This window comes from Drosophila miranda, chromosome XR, assembly GCF_003369915.1.
Source record: "Drosophila miranda strain MSH22 chromosome XR, D.miranda_PacBio2.1, whole genome shotgun sequence".
NCBI classification, from domain to species: domain Eukaryota; kingdom Metazoa; phylum Arthropoda; class Insecta; order Diptera; family Drosophilidae; genus Drosophila; species Drosophila miranda.
Genome location: NC_046674.1, coordinates 10332003 through 10348493, shown reverse-complemented (window position 1 = coordinate 10348493; position 16491 = coordinate 10332003). Strand labels below are relative to the sequence as shown.

The following is a 16491-nucleotide window of genomic DNA, read 5'->3' as shown; positions in this document are numbered from 1 at the left end:
TATGCAGGGCTCCCACAAGAAAGAAAGCAACTCTGCACAATTATGTATACGTTTTTGCTGTTTTTTTTTTTTGCTGATTACAGCAATCTGTCTGTACTGTCTTGTTTTAAAACTAACAGCTGCATATTAAAAAAAAAGATAAAAAAAATGTGCCTGAGCGTGAAATTTAAAAATGTATATCAACTGCCACTATCGTTCAAGTGTTATCGATAGCAACACTGTTTATATAGCTGTACAACTAGGGCTGCAAGACCATCGTGCTGAAAAGTATATCGGCAGATTCCACATCCCTGGCAAATTTAGTTGGAAAACATAAACATTTATTTTTGTCGAGGCGATTGGCTTATTTTATCAGAAAATCAGCTTACAGGTATGCTTACTAAGAGGTTCATCGTGCTGCTGAAAGTGTTTGCATGCTAAAATGCAGAGCCAAGGCGGCCCCAGCAAGGTTGTCGCTACACTCCGAGCGGATGGAAATGTGTATCCAATGGATCCCACTGAGCAGTCCAACTTGCTTCACTACGAAATTGTAAGTAGCAAGATAATCATATCGAGACTAAATTAACGTTTTTCGGTTGTCTAGCGGACCGAAGGGGAACACCAACTAAAGAAGGGCAATGGGTCTGGAACATCAACTGTTGTTGACCTGGGAAAGCAACTGCTTCAATGCGCAAGGGACAGCGATGTGACTGGCGTCAAAACGACGCTTGCACATGGAGCCCCCTTTGCCTCCGACTGGCTGGGAATGTCCGCGCTGCACTTTGCTGCCATGAACAATCAACTGGAAATCTGTGAAATACTTCTACAGGGCGGCATCAATATGGACGCCAAAACAAAGGTGGACAGAACGCCTCTGCATTTAGCCTGCTACTACGGCCACGAGCGAGTAGTCAGCTTATTGTTGGCGCTCAAGTGCAGCGTCAATTCTCGAGACATGGTAAGAAACGAGTTTTACCATGATTCAATAACGTGACTATGTCCCATCGCACAGCTTCGAATGACGCCGCTTCATTGGGCCGTGGAGAAGAAGCACAAAACCATTGTGCGAATGTTACTAAAATGCCAGGCGGATGTGTCGCTAGTTTCGAAATTCGGCAAGACCCCAATTGCATTGGCCGTGTACACTGAACAGGCGGATGTGTTGGCGGAACTGGAGGCGGCGCGGCAGGCCCAGGCCAGTCGAAAGTTTAACGAGGAAACGGAGGTGAGTGCCGAACAGAGTTTTGTGTGTGTGTATGTGTGTGTGTGTACAGGATACTCTTAGTTTCCGTTAGTCCCTAGTTTTTACGCTTACTTATCAACCTATCGATATACGATTTCTCACTACCGACGAATGCGATAAACCGATTCCAGCGGCAGACACATAAAAGCAGAGTATGTACCTCAAATATTCCATATTTGGTTGCTACAAAATTGCTCCAAGCTCCGAATTGTCCCGTCCCATAGTACCCCACACTTTGGACGGTAGAGAATTAACAAACACCCAATGAATGCCAGTCAGAAGGCTAACTATTAATATTATGTATTATATTTGATTCGTAGAAGGAAACCAGTGAGGCGGTCAATTCAATAATGAACGAGCCCGGGGACACCAAAAGGAATGACGATACAGAAATGTCAGTCGAAGAAAGAATGGATGTCCTGGAAAACCTCCGCGGCCGTAAGTAAACATTATTAATTAAATCAGAAAAAATGTAGCAACCAATTTGTCCTTTTGCAGACACTAACGTGTTGGGCAACTCCGCGTTGAACATGCTCAAGACCCACGGCATTGCAGACATGATGCAGGAGAACGACGACGACGCCTCCAAGGAAATGTTGAATACGGCATTGCAAAACGGTCGACAGCTCGTGCTCTCCGAAGGAGGCCGTATGCTGTTGCACGAAACAAAGTCGAGCATAAACATCAAGCAATATGTGAATGGAAGTGCCAGCAAAAGCCCAAATGCGGGTCTTCGTCTCACCCCCAATAACTCGCCCCCTCAGAAGATTCGGATGAATGTCATCAAGCAAAAGGAGCCAGCGTCGTCCAATCCGCATGGGGTGTCCAAGAACAAGGTAGACAGACCCATGTGGTGGTTCCCTCTACGTAACACCATTACTAACGTTCTTTTTCTAAGCAGAACATACGCATAATCTCGTTGACTGATTTTAAGAAACTTTGCGGGACGGACAATCAGCCAAAGTCCTTACAAAAAATACCCGCATCATTGGCAAGGTAGGCCGGCATCCTCGTTACTTGCCAGCAGCCTGTCTAATCGTGTTTATTTTTCATCTTCTATACATGGTCAAAGCTCTGGAATGGTACGTCAGCTCCCCGATGGCACCAAAGTGGTGAACATGCGTCAGCTTCAGTCTCGTCAGGTTTGTGGTGGCGTTGTTTTGGCTTTCTATTGCTAAGATTAGTTTGGTTTAATTTCTCCTAAGCGCCGCTATGCTTGAATGTACGAAAGTAAAGCTCATCATGGTCATCATCTTGTCTACTTTTAGCTGAAACTTCCATCCGTTCAGAGAACCCTGGAACCCAGCATGCTGGATGAGCAGCAGCATCTGCTGAAAGACGTTATTTCCCCATCGTCCCAGCAGGCCCCCGCGGCGAATCCCGCTACGGCGAGCACGCTGAGGGGCCAAGTGGGCACCGTGCAGACAATACAGCTGCGTCCATCCCCAGCAGCTGGAGCTGCCCTCGGGACAACAAGCAACGGAGTTGCCAGCAAGGCTGTGGGCAACGTAGCAAAGCTCGGCGCAAAGGGCGCTAATGTAATGCCGCTGCTGACTTCTTCTGAAATTTGTCGGGAACTGCACGAGCTTCGACGGCAGAACGAGGAATTGCGCCGGCGGGTGGATTCCTTTCACCGAGAAAAGGAGCAAATGGTGAAGCGCATTGACCGCTTGGAGCATCTTGTGTTAATTCGCGAGGCAGAAATCGATTATTTAGGCGACTTGTAGTTTAGGACCTAGAATAAACTTCTATGTAAATAGCGGATAGCACTAGTGCATACCACCGGAGGGAACTTTTTATTTAATATGTCACTATATTGACTGCTGCCGTACGTATCGGCGTACAGTTTTCTAATGGAGGAGCTCAACAGTTAAGTTAAGTTTTAAAAATAGTTTATTAAGCTAATCAGCTAAGTTTAAGTTCAGTTGCTAAACACAAATTGTTTGAGCGGTTTCATAACATTTTCTAACAGATTTGTATTAATATGAAACATTTTTGTTTTAATGCTGGCTGTGGCTGGGTATTGAGGGCAGATTAAGGCCGTGGCGGCCTCTGCAGAACGCCTCTGCATTTAGCCTGCTACTACGGCCACGAGCGAGTAGTCAGCTTATTGTTGGCGCTCAAGTGGAGCGTCAATTCTCGAGACATGGTAAGAAACGAGTTTTACCATGATTCAATAACGTGACTATGTCCCATCGCACAGCTTCGAATGACGCCGCTTCATTGGGCCGTGGAGAAGAAGCACAAAACCATTGTGCGAATGTTACTAAAATGCCAGGCGGATGTGTCGCTAGTTTCGAAATTCGGCAAGACCCCAATTGCATTGGCCGTGTACACTGAACAGGCGGATGTGTTGGCGGAACTGGAGGCGGCGCGGCAGGCCCAGGCCAGTCGAAAGTTTAACGAGGAAACGGAGGTGAGTGCCGAACAGAGTTTTGTGTGTGTGTATGTGTGTGTGTGTACAGTATACTCTTAGTTTCCGTGAGTCCCTAGTTTTTACGCTTACTTATCAACCTATCGATATACGATTTCTCACTACCGACGAATGCGATAAACCGATTCCAGCGGCAGACGCATAAAAGCAGAGTATGTACCTCAAATATTCCATATTTGGTTGCTACAAAATTGCTCCAAGCTCCGAATTGTCCCGTCCCATAATACCCCACACTTTGGACGGTAGAGAATTAACAAACACCCAATGAATGCCAGTCAGAAGGCTAACTATTAATATTATGTATTATATTTGATTCGTAGAAGGAAACCAGTGAGGCGGTCAATTCAATAATGAACGAGCCCGGGGACACCAAAAGGAATGACGATACAGAAATGTCAGTCGAAGAAAGAATGGATGTCCTGGAAAACCTCCGCGGCCGTAAGTAAACATTATTAATTAAATCAGAAAAAATGTAGCAACCAATTTGTCCTTTTGCAGACACTAACGTGTTGGGCAACTCCGCGTTGAACATGCTCAAGACCCACGGCATTGCAGACATGATGCAGGAGAACGACGACGACGCCTCCAAGGAAATGTTGAATACGGCATTGCAAAACGGTCGACAGCTCGTGCTCTCCGAAGGAGGCCGTATGCTGTTGCACGAAACAAAGTCGAGCATAAACATCAAGCAATATGTGAATGGAAGTGCCAGCAAAAGCCCAAATGCGGGTCTTCGTCTAACCCCCAATAACTCGCCCCCTCAGAAGATTCGGATGAATGTCATCAAGCAAAAGGAGCCAGCGTCGTCCAATCCGCATGGGGTGTCCAAGAACAAGGTAGACAGACCCATGTGGTGGTTCCCTCTACGTAACACCATTACTAACGTTCTTTTTCTAAGCAGAACATACGCATAATCTCGTTGACTGATTTTAAGAAACTTGGCGGGACGGACAATCAGCCAAAGTCCTTACAAAAAATACCCGCATCATTGGCAAGGTAGGCCGGCATCCTCGTTACTTGCCAGCAGCCTGTCTAATCGTGTTTATTTTTCATCTTCTATACATGGTCAAAGCTCTGGAATGGTACGTCAGCTCCCCGATGGCACCAAAGTGGTGAACATGCGTCAGCTTCAGTCTCGTCAGGTTTGTGGTGGCGTTGTTTTGGCTTTCTATTGCTAAGATTAGTTTGGTTTAATTTCTCCTAAGCGCCGCTATGCTTGAATGTACGAAAGTAAAGCTCATCATGGTCATCATCTTGTCTACTTTTAGCTGAAACTTCCATCCGTTCAGAGAACCCTGGAACCCAGCATGCTGGATGAGCAGCAGCATCTGCTGAAAGACGTTATTTCCCCATCGTCCCAGCAGGCCCCCGCGGCGAATCCCGCTACGGCGAGCACGCTGAGGGGCCAAGTGGCCACCGTGCAGACAATACAGCTGCGTCCATCCCCAGCAGCTGGAGCTGCCCTCGGGACAACAAGCAACGGAGTTGCCAGCAAGGCTGTGGGCAACGTAGCAAAGCTCGGCGCAAAGGGCGCTAATGTAATGCCGCTGCTGACTTCTTCTGAAATTTGTCGGGAACTGCACGAGCTTCGACGGCAGAACGAGGAATCGCGCCGGCGGGTGGATTCCTTTCACCGAGAAAAGGAGCAAATGGTGAAGCGCATTGACCGCTTGGAGCATCTTGTGTTAATTCGCGAGGCAGAAATCGATTATTTAGGCGACTTGTAGTTAGGACCTAGAATAAACTTCTATGTTAATAGCGGATAGCACTAGTGCATACCACCGGAGGGAACTTTTTATTTAATATGTCACTATATTGACTGCTGCCGTACGTATCGGCGTACAGTTTTCTAATGGAGGAGCTCAACAGCTAAGTTACGTTTTAAAAATAGTTTATTAAGCTAATCAGCTAAGTTTAAGTTCAGTTGCTAAACACAAATTGTTTGAGCGGTTTCATAAAATTTTCTAACAGATTTGTATTAATATGAAACATTTTTGTTTTAATGCTGGCTGTGGCTGGGTATTGAGGGCAGATTAAGGCCGTGGCGGAGGACACACGACACCCGAGACATGCCTCTGGTGTTCAGGGGAACGAATGTCGACAACACCTGCAAACTCCTAAAGAAGTCTGCACTGCATTTAGTCGAATTATTTAAATTTGTACCCGAAAATTAAATCTAGCGTCGACAAATATCGAGTGTAGTATGACATTTGTGAATCGATATAGTATCGATATAGCTATATCGATAACCCACCCGTTGCACGTGTAGGCAAAATGGTAAGGAGAATGGAAATAAATAAAAATTGCGCGACAATGAAATTGAAATGTTCTCTTCCGACAGGGTAAAAAGCAATCAGATGAGATACCTGGTTTTCCTTCGTTGGACAACGATGCGGGTGGCGGTGGACGGGGCGACGACATCCTCAAGAGTAAACCCAAATCAAAGAAAAGCGGCGGGTTTCAGTCCATGGGTCTGGGCTTTGAACTAATCAAAGGCATCACAAAACGCGGCTACAAAGTGCCCACGCCTATTCAAAGGAAGACCATTCCACTCATCTTGGAGGGACGAGATGTTGTCGCCATGGCCAAAACTGGCTCTGGCAAAACAGCGTGCTTCTTGATACCTCTGTTCGAGAAGCTGCAGCGTCGCGATCCAACAAAGGGCGCTCGCGCCTTGATACTATCGCCCACTCGGGAGTTGGCAGTGCAAACATACAAGTTTATCAAGGAACTGGGTCGTTTTATGGAGCTGAAGACCATTCTGGTACTGGGTGGCGACTCAATGGACTCGCAGTTCTCGGCTATCCACACATGCCCGGATGTTATTGTCGCCACGCCGGGCCGTTTCCTCCATCTGTGCGTTGAAATGGACCTAAAGTTAAACTCCATAGGTCAGTATTTGGGCCCCCTGCTTGTGCGCAAATGCATAACGCCAATAACCAATGTCTACCTTCATCTTTGCAGATTATGTAGTGTTTGATGAAGCCGATCGCCTCTTTGAAATGGGCTTCGGCGAGCAGTTGAATGAAACGTTGCATCGACTGCCTGCTACACGCCAAATGGTTATGTTCTCCGCTACGCTGCCCAAGCTATTAGTGGACTTTGCACGCGCCGGATTGAATGATCCAGTCCTCATACGCTTGGATGTGGAGTCAAAACTGCCAGACGCATTGGCCTTAAAGTTTCTACATTGCCGGCCCGATGACCGCTACACAGCCCTCGTGGTTCTGCTCAAATATGTTATCCCCAAGGAGTCGCAAACCGTGGTGTTTGCCGGCACACAGCATCACGTTGAACTGATTTCCTTTATACTCGGGGAAGCTGGCATCTCCAACACATCCGTCTACTCCAGCCTGGACCCAGCTGCGCGTAAGATCAACACGGCCAAGTTTGTGAACAAAAAGGTTTCGGTACTGATAGTCACCGACGTGGCGGCGCGCGGAATCGACATACCAAGCCTGGACTATGTGGTCAACCTTCACTTTCCGGGAAAGCCCAAGCTCTTTGTGCACCGTGTGGGACGATGTGCCCGAGCGGGACGTACTGGCACCGCGTATTCCATATTCTCCACCGATGACACTGCCCACTTGCTGGACCTGCACTTGTTCCTCAATAGGCCCTTCAATATCCACGACAGCTCCACCATGGGCACCATTCCACAAGACCTGCTGGAGGAGGAGCATCTGAGCGTGAACGAGATTAAGAAGAGTCACCATATAGTAAGTAGTTATACGAGTGGTATTGCACATTATTCATGGCTTTTCTCTTGTTCTGTTTAGGCCGGAGTATTACGCACCAGCGAGAATGCCTACAAGAAGTACTTGAGCTCGCGTCCAGTGGCCTCCACAGATGCGAACGCGCGCGTCAAGAAGATTAAATTCTACGCACTAAAGCCCCTGGAGGATTTCTTCACCGCTGCTCCCGCGCTCGCCCAAGCCGCCGAGGTCAATGGCCAGTCGAGTGAGTCTCGGGAAGAGGTGGCTGCTGCCGAGCGCAAGTTGCAGGAGGACAAGCACGACATACTGGTCAAAATGCGCAACTTTAGGCCGTGTGGAGTATGATAGCCCCCATTATTTTCCCAGCAAACACTCTAATTTCTTCGATTATTTGTTGCAGACCGTTTTCGAGCTCAACTGCACACAGAAGTCCACTCAATTCGTTGTGATGAAGACAAAGCGCTCAGAGCACGCGGAGGTCATCAAAAAGTTCCGACAGCAGCGCGCTGACGAGGATGTTGACGAGGCTCAAAGGGACGCTGAAATACAGGAGCCAAGCGCAGCCAGAATGGACACCGCCGATGAAGAGGCCATTAGTAGTACATTTAACAAGGTCGTGGCGCCGAAGCGACGTCTGCACATGGATGACCTGTACAAAGAGAAGCCAAAGAGGAAGAAGCGCAGTGCCAACACCAAGGACGCAGAGCATTACGTGCCCTATCAGTCGGCCGACAAGCACACCGAGGATGGTCTGGCCATCAACACGTTCGAGCGACAAGCGCAGAATGCCGAGTTCTCGGTTGTGGATCGCAACTCTGCACAAGACACGAAGCACAAGCCCGGGCTGAAGAAATGGGACCGCATCAAGAAGAAAATGGTGTCCGTGCAGGATCCTCGGGCCAACAAAATTCGCACCGAATCTGGCGCTTGGATTCCTGCTTCCTTCAAGACGGGCCGCTACACGGATTGGAAGGATAGGTCCAAGATCGAGGAGCAGGTGGAGCGTGAGACCGCTGGCAACGATGAGGACAGCCGCAAGCCGTTGAGCCATGCCCAGCGCTACCCCGTCAGCCGACACGCTCGCCACAATGTGAAGATGGAGCTTAAAAAACGAATGGGTGGCCCCGACAAGGAGCTGCGTCGACCCGAGCAAATCGTCAAGTCCCGCATGCGCCTGGAGTTCATCAAGAAGCGCAACGAAGATAACGCAGAGCGAAAAGTGGAGAACCGCAAGCGCAGCATGAGGAAGGATCAAAGACCTCGAGCTCAAGCAACTGGTGGAGGAAGAGGTGGAGGTGGAGGCAGAGGAGGAGTTGGCGGTGGCGGTGGCGGTAGAGGAGGAGGTAAAGGTGGACGTGGAGGTGGAGGCGGCAGAAAGCGGAAATAGAGATGCCTTTAATGTCCGGTGAGTACGAGTCTGCCTTGTTCGCAACTAATCTAAGGTAAATTCAAGCCAAGAGTATCGGAGCGAAGGAATGCAGCCCATGAAATCGTTACGTGCCGTATGGTGGCCTCAAAACGTGTACTTTCGGAGTACATCGGTTGGCTGGTGATCCGTTGTCTGTCAGGGAAACCCATTAGCACGCGTTCCGAAAGCCATTTCCATTCCGGACTGATACACAGCTGAAAGACGAAGGCAATGCGCAGGCGTGGCGGATGCTTCACTTCACATTTCACTCGAAATTAATGAAGTGTTAGGAACATAGGGGATATAGGCGAGGACTTTGTTTGGGTGGCGAAACGCCTAGAAGCTCGAGCTGTTCAATATTCGGGGTACATGGAGGCAAAAGCAGCCTGTCTAATCGTGTTTATTTTTCATCTTCTATACATGGTCAAAGCTCTGGAATGGTACGTCAGCTCCCCGATGGCACCAAAGTGGTGAACATGCGTCAGCTTCAGTCTCGTCAGGTTTGTGGTGGCGTTGTTTTGGCTTTCTATTGCTAAGATTAGTTTGGTTTAATTTCTCCTAAGCGCCGCTATGCTTGAATGTACGAAAGTAAAGCTCATCATGGTCATCATCTTGTCTACTTTTAGCTGAAACTTCCATCCGTTCAGAGAACCCTGGAACCCAGCATGCTGGATGAGCAGCAGCATCTGCTGAAAGACGTTATTTCCCCATCGTCCCAGCAGGCCCCCGCGGCGAATCCCGCTACGGCGAGCAAGCTGAGGGGCCAAGTGGGCACCGTGCAGACAATACAGCTGCGTCCATCCCCAGCAGCTGGAGCTGCCCTCGGGACAATAAGCAACGGAGTTGCCAGCAAGGCTGTGGGCAACGTAGCAAAGCTCGGCGCAAAGGGCGCTAATGTAATGCCGCTGCTGACTTCTTCTGAAATTTGTCGGGAACTGCACGAGCTTCGACGGCAGAACGAGGAATTGCGCCGGCGGGTGGATTCCTTTCACCGAGAAAAGGAGCAAATGGTGAAGCGCATTGACCGCTTGGAGCATCTTGTGTTAATTCGCGAGGCAGAAATCGATTATTTAGGCGACTTGTAGTTAGGACCTAGAATAAACTTCTATGTTAATAGCGGATAGCACTAGTGCATACCACCGGAGGGAACTTTTTATTTAATATGTCACTATATTGACTGCTGCCGTACGTATCGGCGTACAGTTTTCTAATGGAGGAGCTCAACAGTTAAGTTAAGTTTTAAAAATAGTTTATTAAGCTAATCAGCTAAGTTTAAGTTCAGTTGCTAAACACAAATTGTTTGAGCGGTTTCATAAAATTTTCTAACAGATTTGTATTAATATGAAACATTTTTGTTTTAATGCTGGCTGTGGCTGGGTATTGAGGGCAGATTAAGGCCGTGGCGGCCTCTGCAGAACGCCTCTGCATTTAGCCTGCTACTACGGCCACGAGCGAGTAGTCAGCTTATTGTTGGCGCTCAAGTGGAGCGTCAATTCTCGAGACATGGTAAGAAACGAGTTTTACCATGATTCAATAACGTGACTATGTCCCATCGCACAGCTTCGAATGACGCCGCTTCATTGGGCCGTGGAGAAGAAGCACAAAACCATTGTGCGAATGTTACTAAAATGCCAGGCGGATGTGTCGCTAGTTTCGAAATTCGGCAAGACCCCAATTGCATTGGCCGTGTACACTGAACAGGCGGATGTGTTGGCGGAACTGGAGGCGGCGCGGCAGGCCCAGGCCAGTCGAAAGTTTAACGAGGAAACGGAGGTGAGTGCCGAACAGAGTTTTGTGTGTGTGTATGTGTGTGTGTGTACAGTATACTCTTAGTTTCCGTGAGTCCCTAGTTTTTACGCTTACTTATCAACCTATCGATATACGATTTCTCACTACCGACGAATGCGATAAACCGATTCCAGCGGCAGACGCATAAAAGCAGAGTATGTACCTCAAATATTCCATATTTGGTTGCTACAAAATTGCTCCAAGCTCCGAATTGTCCCGTCCCATAATACCCCACACTTTGGACGGTAGAGAATTAACAAACACCCAATGAATGCCAGTCAGAAGGCTAACTATAAATATTATGTATTATATTTGATTCGTAGAAGGAAACCAGTGAGGTGGTCAATTCAATAATGAACGAGCCCGGGGACACCAAAAGGAATGACGATACAGAAATGTCAGTCGAAGAAAGAATGGATGTCCTGGAAAACCTCCGCGGCCGTAAGTAAACATTATTAATTAAATCAGAAAAAATGTAGCAACCAATTTGTCCTTTTGCAGACACTAACGTGTTGGGCAACTCCGCGTTGAATATGCTCAAGACCCACGGCATTGCAGACATGATGCAGGAGAACGACGACGACGCCTCCAAGGAAATGTTGAATACGGCATTGCAAAACGGTCGACAGCTCGTGCTCTCCGAAGGAGGCCGTATGCTGTTGCACGAAACAAAGTCGAGCATAAACATCAAGCAATATGTGAATGGAAGTGCCAGCAAAAGCCCAAATGCGGGTCTTCGTCTCACCCCCAATAACTCGCCCCCTCAGAAGATTCGGATGAATGTCATCAAGCAAAAGGAGCCAGCGTCGTCCAATCCGCATGGGGTGTCCAAGAACAAGGTAGACAGACCCATGTGGTGGTTCCCTCTACGTAACACCATTACTAACGTTCTTTTTCTAAGCAGAACATACGCATAATCTCGTTGACTGATTTTAAGAAACTTGGCGGGACGGACAATCAGCCAAAGTCCTTACAAAAAATACCCGCATCATTGGCAAGGTAGGCCGGCATCCTCGTTACTTGCCAGCAGCCTGTCTAATCGTGTTTATTTTTCATCTTCTATACATGGTCAAAGCTCTGGAATGGTACGTCAGCTCCCCGATGGCACCAAAGTGGTGAACATGCGTCAGCTTCAGTCTCGTCAGGTTTGTGGTGGCGTTGTTTTGGCTTTCTATTGCTAAGATTAGTTTGGTTTATTTTCTCCTAAGCGCCGCTATGCTTGAATGTACGAAAGTAAAGCTCATCATGGTCATCTACTTTTAGCTGAAACTTCCATCCGTTCAGAGAACCCTGGAACCCAGCATGCTGGATGAGCAGCAGCATCTGCTGAAAGACGTTATTTCCCCATCGTCCCAGCAGGCCCCCGCGGCGAATCCCGCTACGGCGAGCACGCTGAGGGGCCAAGTGGGCACCGTGCAGATAATACAGCTGCGTCCATCCCCAGCAGCTGGAGCTGCCCTCGGGACAACAAGCAACGGAGTTGCCAGCAAGGCTGTGGGCAACGTAGCAAAGCTCGGCGCAAAGGGCGCTAATGTAATGCCGCTGCTGACTTCTTCTGAAATTTGTCGGGAACTGCACGAGCTTCGACGGCAGAACGAGGAATTGCGCCGGCGGGTGGATTCCTTTCACCGAGAAAAGGAGCAAATGGTGAAGCGCATTGACCGCTTGGAGCATCTTGTGTTAATTCGCGAGGCAGAAATCGATTATTTAGGCGACTTGTAGTTAGGACCTAGAATAAACTTCTATGTTAATAGCGGATAGCACTAGTGCATACCACCGGAGGGAACTTTTTATTTAATATGTCACTATATTGACTGCTGCCGTACGTATCGGCGTACAGTTTTCTAATGGAGGAGCTCAACAGCTAAGTTACGTTTTAAAAATAGTTTATTAAGCTAATCAGCTAAGTTTAAGTTCAGTTGCTAAACACAAATTGTTTGAGCGGTTTCATAAAATTTTCTAACAGATTTGTATTAATATGAAACATTTTTGTTTTAATGCTGGCTGTGGCTGGGTATTGAGGGCAGATTAAGGCCGTGGCGGAGGACACACGACACCCGAGACATGCCTCTGGTGTTCAGGGGAACGAATGTCGACAACACCTGCAAACTCCTAAAGAAGTCTGCACTGCATTTAGTCGAATTATTTAAATTTGTACCCGAAAATTAAATCTAGCGTCGACAAATATCGATTGTAGTATGACATTTGTGAATCGATATAGTATCGATATAGCTATATCGATAACCCACCCGTTGCACGTGTAGGCAAAATGGTAAGGAGAATGGAAATAAATAAAAATTGCGCGACAATGAAATTGAAATGTTCTCTTCCGACAGGGTAAAAAGCAATCAGATGAGATACCTGGTTTTCCTTCGTTGGACAACGATGCGGGTGGCGGTGGACGGGGCGACGACATCCTCAAGAGTAAACCCAAATCAAAGAAAAGCGGCGGGTTTCAGTCCATGGGTCTGGGCTTTGAACTAATCAAAGGCATCACAAAACGCGGCTACAAAGTGCCCACGCCTATTCAAAGGAAGACCATTCCACTCATCTTGGAGGGACGAGATGTTGTCGCCATGGCCAAAACTGGCTCTGGCAAAACAGCGTGCTTCTTGATACCTCTGTTCGAGAAGCTGCAGCGTCGCGATCCAACAAAGGGCGCTCGCGCCTTGATACTATCGCCCACTCGGGAGTTGGCAGTGCAAACATACAAGTTTATCAAGGAACTGGGTCGTTTTATGGAGCTGAAGACCATTCTGGTACTGGGTGGCGACTCAATGGACTCGCAGTTCTCGGCTATCCACACATGCCCGGATGTTATTGTCGCCACGCCGGGCCGTTTCCTCCATCTGTGCGTTGAAATGGACCTAAAGTTAAACTCCATAGGTCAGTATTTGGGCCCCCTGCTTGTGCGCAAATGCATAACGCCAATAACCAATGTCTACCTTCATCTTTGCAGATTATGTAGTGTTTGATGAAGCCGATCGCCTCTTTGAAATGGGCTTCGGCGAGCAGTTGAATGAAACGTTGCATCGACTGCCTGCTACACGCCAAATGGTTATGTTCTCCGCTACGCTGCCCAAGCTATTAGTGGACTTTGCACGCGCCGGATTGAATGATCCAGTCCTCATACGCTTGGATGTGGAGTCAAAACTGCCAGACGCATTGGCCTTAAAGTTTCTACATTGCCGGCCCGATGACCGCTACACAGCCCTCGTGGTTCTGCTCAAATATGTTATCCCCAAGGAGTCGCAAACCGTGGTGTTTGCCGGCACACAGCATCACGTTGAACTGATTTCCTTTATACTCGGGGAAGCTGGCATCTCCAACACATCCGTCTACTCCAGCCTGGACCCAGCTGCGCGTAAGATCAACACGGCCAAGTTTGTGAACAAAAAGGTTTCGGTACTGATAGTCACCGACGTGGCGGCGCGCGGAATCGACATACCAAGCCTGGACTATGTGGTCAACCTTCACTTTCCGGGAAAGCCCAAGCTCTTTGTGCACCGTGTGGGACGATGTGCCCGAGCGGGACGTACTGGCACCGCGTATTCCATATTCTCCACCGATGACACTGCCCACTTGCTGGACCTGCACTTGTTCCTCAATAGGCCCTTCAATATCCACGACAGCTCCACCATGGGCACCATTCCACAAGACCTGCTGGAGGAGGAGCATCTGAGCGTGAACGAGATTAAGAAGAGTCACCATATAGTAAGTAGTTATACGAGTGGTTCTGCACATTATTCATGGCTTTTCTCTTGTTCTGTTTAGGCCGGAGTATTACGCACCAGCGAGAATGCCTACAAGAAGTACTTGAGCTCGCGTCCAGTGGCCTCCACAGATGCGAACGCGCGCGTCAAGAAGATTAAATTCTACGCACTAAAGCCCCTGGAGGATTTCTTCACCGCTGCTCCCGCGCTCGCCCAAGCCGCCTAGATCAATGGCCAGTCGAGTGAGTCTCGGGAAGAGGTGGCTGCTGCCGAGCGCAAGTTGCAGGAGGACAAGCACGACATACTGGTCAAAATGCGCAACTTTAGGCCGTGTGGAGTATGATAGCCCCCATTATTTTCCCAGCAAACACTCTAATTTCTTCGATTATTTGTTGCAGACCGTTTTCGAGCTCAACTGCACACAGAAGTCCACTCAATTCGTTGTGATGAAGACAAAGCGCTCAGAGCACGCGGAGGTCATCAAAAAGTTCCGACAGCAGCGCGCTGACGAGGATGTTGACGAGGCTCAAAGGGACGCTGAAATACAGGAGCCAAGCACAGCCAGAATGGACACCGCCGATGAAGAGGCCATTAGTAGTACATTTAACAAGGTCGTGGCGCCGAAGCGACGTCTGCACATGGATGACCTGTACAAAGAGAAGCCAAAGAGGAAGAAGCGCAGTGCCAACACCAAGGACGCAGAGCATTACGTGCCCTATCAGTCGGCCGACAAGCACACCGAGGATGGTCTGGCCATCAACACGTTCGAGCGACAAGCGCAGAATGCCGAGTTCTCGGTTGTGGATCGCAACTCTGCACAAGACACGAAGCACAAGCCCGGGCTGAAGAAATGGGACCGCATCAAGAAGAAAATGGTGTCCGTGCAGGATCCTCGGGCCAACAAAATTCGCACCGAATCTGGCGCTTGGATTCCTGCTTCCTTCAAGACGGGCCGCTACACGGATTGGAAGGAGAAGTCCAAGATCGAGGAGCAGGTGGAGCGTGAGACCGCTGGCAACGATGAGGACAGCCGCAAGCCGTTGAGCCATGCCCAGCGCTACCCCGTCAGCCGACATGCTCGCCACAATGTGAAGATGGAGCTTAAAAAACGAATGGGTGGCCCCGACAAGGAGCTGCGTCGACCCGAGCAAATCGTCAAGTCCCGCATGCGCCTGGAGTTCATCAAGAAGCGCAACGAAGATAACGCAGAGCGAAAAGTGGAGAACCGCAAGCGCAGCATGAGGAAGGATCAAAGACCTCGAGCTCAAGCAACTGGTGGAGGAAGAGGTGGAGGTGGAGGCAGAGGAGGAGGTGGCGGTGGCGGTGGCGGTAGAGGAGGAGGTAAAGGTGGACGTGGAGGTGGAGGCGGCAGAAAGCGGAAATAGAGATGCCTTTAATGTCCGGTGAGTACGAGTCTGCCTTGTTCGCAACTAATCTAAGGTAAATTCAAGCCAAGAGTATCGGAGCGAAGGAATGCAGCCCATGAAATCGTTACGTGCCGTATGGTGGCCTCAAAACGTGTACTTTCGGAGTACATCGGTTGGCTGGTGATCCGTTGTCTGTCAGGGAAACCCATTAGCACGCGTTCCGAAAGCCATTTCCATTCCGGACTGATACACAGCTGAAAGACGAAGGCAATGCGCAGGCGTGGCGGATGCTTCACTTCACATTTCACTCGAAATTAATGAAGTGTTAGGAACATAGGGGATATAGGCGAGGACTTTGTTTGGGTGGCGAAACGCCTAGAAGCTCGAGCTGTTCAATATTCGGGGTACATGGAGGCAAAAGCAGCCTGTCTAATCGTGTTTATTTTTCATCTTCTATACATGGTCAAAGCTCTGGAATGGTACGTCAGCTCCCCGATGGCACCAAAGTGGTGAACATGCGTCAGCTTCAGTCTCGTCAGGTTTGTGGTGGCGTTGTTTTGGCTTTCTATTGCTAAGATTAGTTTGGTTTAATTTCTCCTAAGCGCCGCTATGCTTGAATGTACGAAAGTAAAGCTCATCATGGTCATCATCTTGTCTACTTTTAGCTGAAACTTCCATCCGTTCAGAGAACCCTGGAACCCAGCATGCTGGATGAGCAGCAGCATCTGCTGAAAGACGTTATTTCCCCATCGTCCCAGCAGGCCCCCGCGGCGAATCCCGCTACGGCGAGCACGCTGAGGGGCCAAGTGGCCACCGTGCAGACAATACAGCTGCGTCCATCCC

General features: G+C 48.9%; 5 protein-coding genes across 11 annotated transcripts; all 5 read left to right on the top strand.

The window, feature by feature from the left end:
* The first annotated feature begins 275 nt into the window (after positions 1 to 275).
* On the top strand, positions 276 to 3212 carry LOC108165590 (ankyrin-1). Of its 3 annotated transcripts, none has more exons than XM_033388060.1 (9): positions 276 to 529; positions 584 to 937; positions 992 to 1204; positions 1282 to 1374; positions 1543 to 1660; positions 1721 to 2058; positions 2124 to 2218; positions 2295 to 2364; positions 2491 to 3212. In XM_033388060.1, the coding sequence occupies exons 1-9, from the start codon at positions 422 to 424 to the stop codon at positions 2947 to 2949; spliced, it is 1848 nt and encodes a 615-aa protein (XP_033243951.1). In that variant the 5' UTR covers positions 276 to 421; the 3' UTR covers positions 2950 to 3212. The 3 variants fall into 3 exon arrangements, with proteins under 3 accessions (XP_033243951.1, XP_033243952.1, XP_033243953.1); XM_033388061.1 differs by having other exon boundaries at positions 422 to 529; positions 1354 to 1374; positions 2491 to 2949; XM_033388062.1 differs by lacking the exon at positions 1282 to 1374 and having other exon boundaries at positions 422 to 529; positions 2491 to 2949.
* A 43-nt stretch (positions 3213 to 3255) lies between these two features.
* Positions 3256 to 5473, top strand: LOC117186794. Of its 3 annotated transcripts, XM_033388067.1 has the most exons (8): positions 3256 to 3371; positions 3426 to 3638; positions 3788 to 3808; positions 3977 to 4094; positions 4155 to 4492; positions 4558 to 4652; positions 4729 to 4798; positions 4925 to 5473. In XM_033388067.1, exons 1-8 carry the CDS (start codon positions 3369 to 3371, stop codon positions 5381 to 5383), a joined length of 1317 nt encoding a protein of 438 aa, XP_033243958.1. In that variant the 5' UTR covers positions 3256 to 3368; the 3' UTR covers positions 5384 to 5473. The 3 variants fall into 3 exon arrangements, with proteins under 3 accessions (XP_033243958.1, XP_033243959.1, XP_033243960.1); XM_033388068.1 differs by lacking the exon at positions 3788 to 3808 and having other exon boundaries at positions 3260 to 3371; XM_033388069.1 differs by lacking the exons at positions 3256 to 3371; positions 3426 to 3638; positions 3788 to 3808 and adding an exon at positions 3825 to 3898.
* Positions 5474 to 5832: 359 nt separating this feature from the next.
* LOC117186791 (ATP-dependent RNA helicase DDX54-like) lies at positions 5833 to 9496 on the top strand. Of its 2 annotated transcripts, none has more exons than XM_033388057.1 (6): positions 5833 to 5933; positions 5998 to 6547; positions 6621 to 7375; positions 7436 to 7711; positions 7773 to 8777; positions 9407 to 9496. In XM_033388057.1, exons 1-5 carry the CDS (start codon positions 5931 to 5933, stop codon positions 8757 to 8759), a joined length of 2571 nt encoding a protein of 856 aa, XP_033243948.1. In that variant the 5' UTR covers positions 5833 to 5930; the 3' UTR covers positions 8760 to 8777; positions 9407 to 9496. The 2 variants fall into 2 exon arrangements, with proteins under 2 accessions (XP_033243948.1, XP_033243949.1); XM_033388058.1 differs by lacking the exon at positions 9407 to 9496 and adding an exon at positions 9211 to 9225.
* Positions 9497 to 9870: 374 nt separating this feature from the next.
* LOC117186795 lies at positions 9871 to 12552 on the top strand. 2 transcript variants are annotated; one of them, XM_033388070.1, is made up of 8 exons: positions 9871 to 10286; positions 10341 to 10553; positions 10703 to 10723; positions 10892 to 11009; positions 11070 to 11407; positions 11473 to 11567; positions 11644 to 11713; positions 11832 to 12552. In XM_033388070.1, exons 1-8 carry the CDS (start codon positions 10284 to 10286, stop codon positions 12288 to 12290), a joined length of 1317 nt encoding a protein of 438 aa, XP_033243961.1. In that variant the 5' UTR covers positions 9871 to 10283; the 3' UTR covers positions 12291 to 12552. The 2 variants fall into 2 exon arrangements, with proteins under 2 accessions (XP_033243961.1, XP_033243962.1); XM_033388071.1 differs by lacking the exon at positions 10703 to 10723.
* A 195-nt stretch (positions 12553 to 12747) lies between these two features.
* On the top strand, positions 12748 to 16403 carry LOC117186792 (ATP-dependent RNA helicase DDX54-like). Its single transcript, XM_033388059.1, is given in 6 exon segments — positions 12748 to 12840; positions 12905 to 13454; positions 13528 to 14282; positions 14343 to 14618; positions 14680 to 15684; positions 16314 to 16403. Coding segments are annotated over 5 exon segments (2571 nt in total). The 5' UTR covers positions 12748 to 12837; the 3' UTR covers positions 15667 to 15684; positions 16314 to 16403.
* Positions 16404 to 16491: the final 88 nt, after the last annotated feature.

Bases quoted from the DNA above. Each gene is read 5' to 3' on its own strand.
- LOC117186794 (XM_033388067.1), top strand. The intron at 4,095-4,154 runs GTAAGTAAACAT...GTCCTTTTGCAG, and splicing joins CCTGGAAAACCTCCGCGGCC to ACACTAACGTGTTGGGCAAC. The intron at 4,653-4,728 runs GTAGGCCGGCAT...ACATGGTCAAAG, and splicing joins ATACCCGCATCATTGGCAAG to CTCTGGAATGGTACGTCAGC.
- LOC117186791 (XM_033388057.1), top strand. The intron at 7,376-7,435 runs GTAAGTAGTTAT...TGTTCTGTTTAG, and splicing joins TTAAGAAGAGTCACCATATA to GCCGGAGTATTACGCACCAG. The intron at 7,712-7,772 runs GTATGATAGCCC...TATTTGTTGCAG, and splicing joins GCAACTTTAGGCCGTGTGGA to ACCGTTTTCGAGCTCAACTG.
- LOC117186795 (XM_033388070.1), top strand. The intron at 10,554-10,702 runs GTGAGTGCCGAA...AACCGATTCCAG, and splicing joins AGTTTAACGAGGAAACGGAG to CGGCAGACGCATAAAAGCAG. The intron at 11,010-11,069 runs GTAAGTAAACAT...GTCCTTTTGCAG, and splicing joins CCTGGAAAACCTCCGCGGCC to ACACTAACGTGTTGGGCAAC.
- LOC108165590 (XM_033388060.1), top strand. From the start codon at position 422: ATGCAGAGCCAAGGCGGCCCCAGCAAGGTTGTCGCTACACTCCGAGCG. The intron at 1,205-1,281 runs GTGAGTGCCGAA...GTTAGTCCCTAG, and splicing joins AGTTTAACGAGGAAACGGAG to TTTTTACGCTTACTTATCAA. The intron at 1,661-1,720 runs GTAAGTAAACAT...GTCCTTTTGCAG, and splicing joins CCTGGAAAACCTCCGCGGCC to ACACTAACGTGTTGGGCAAC.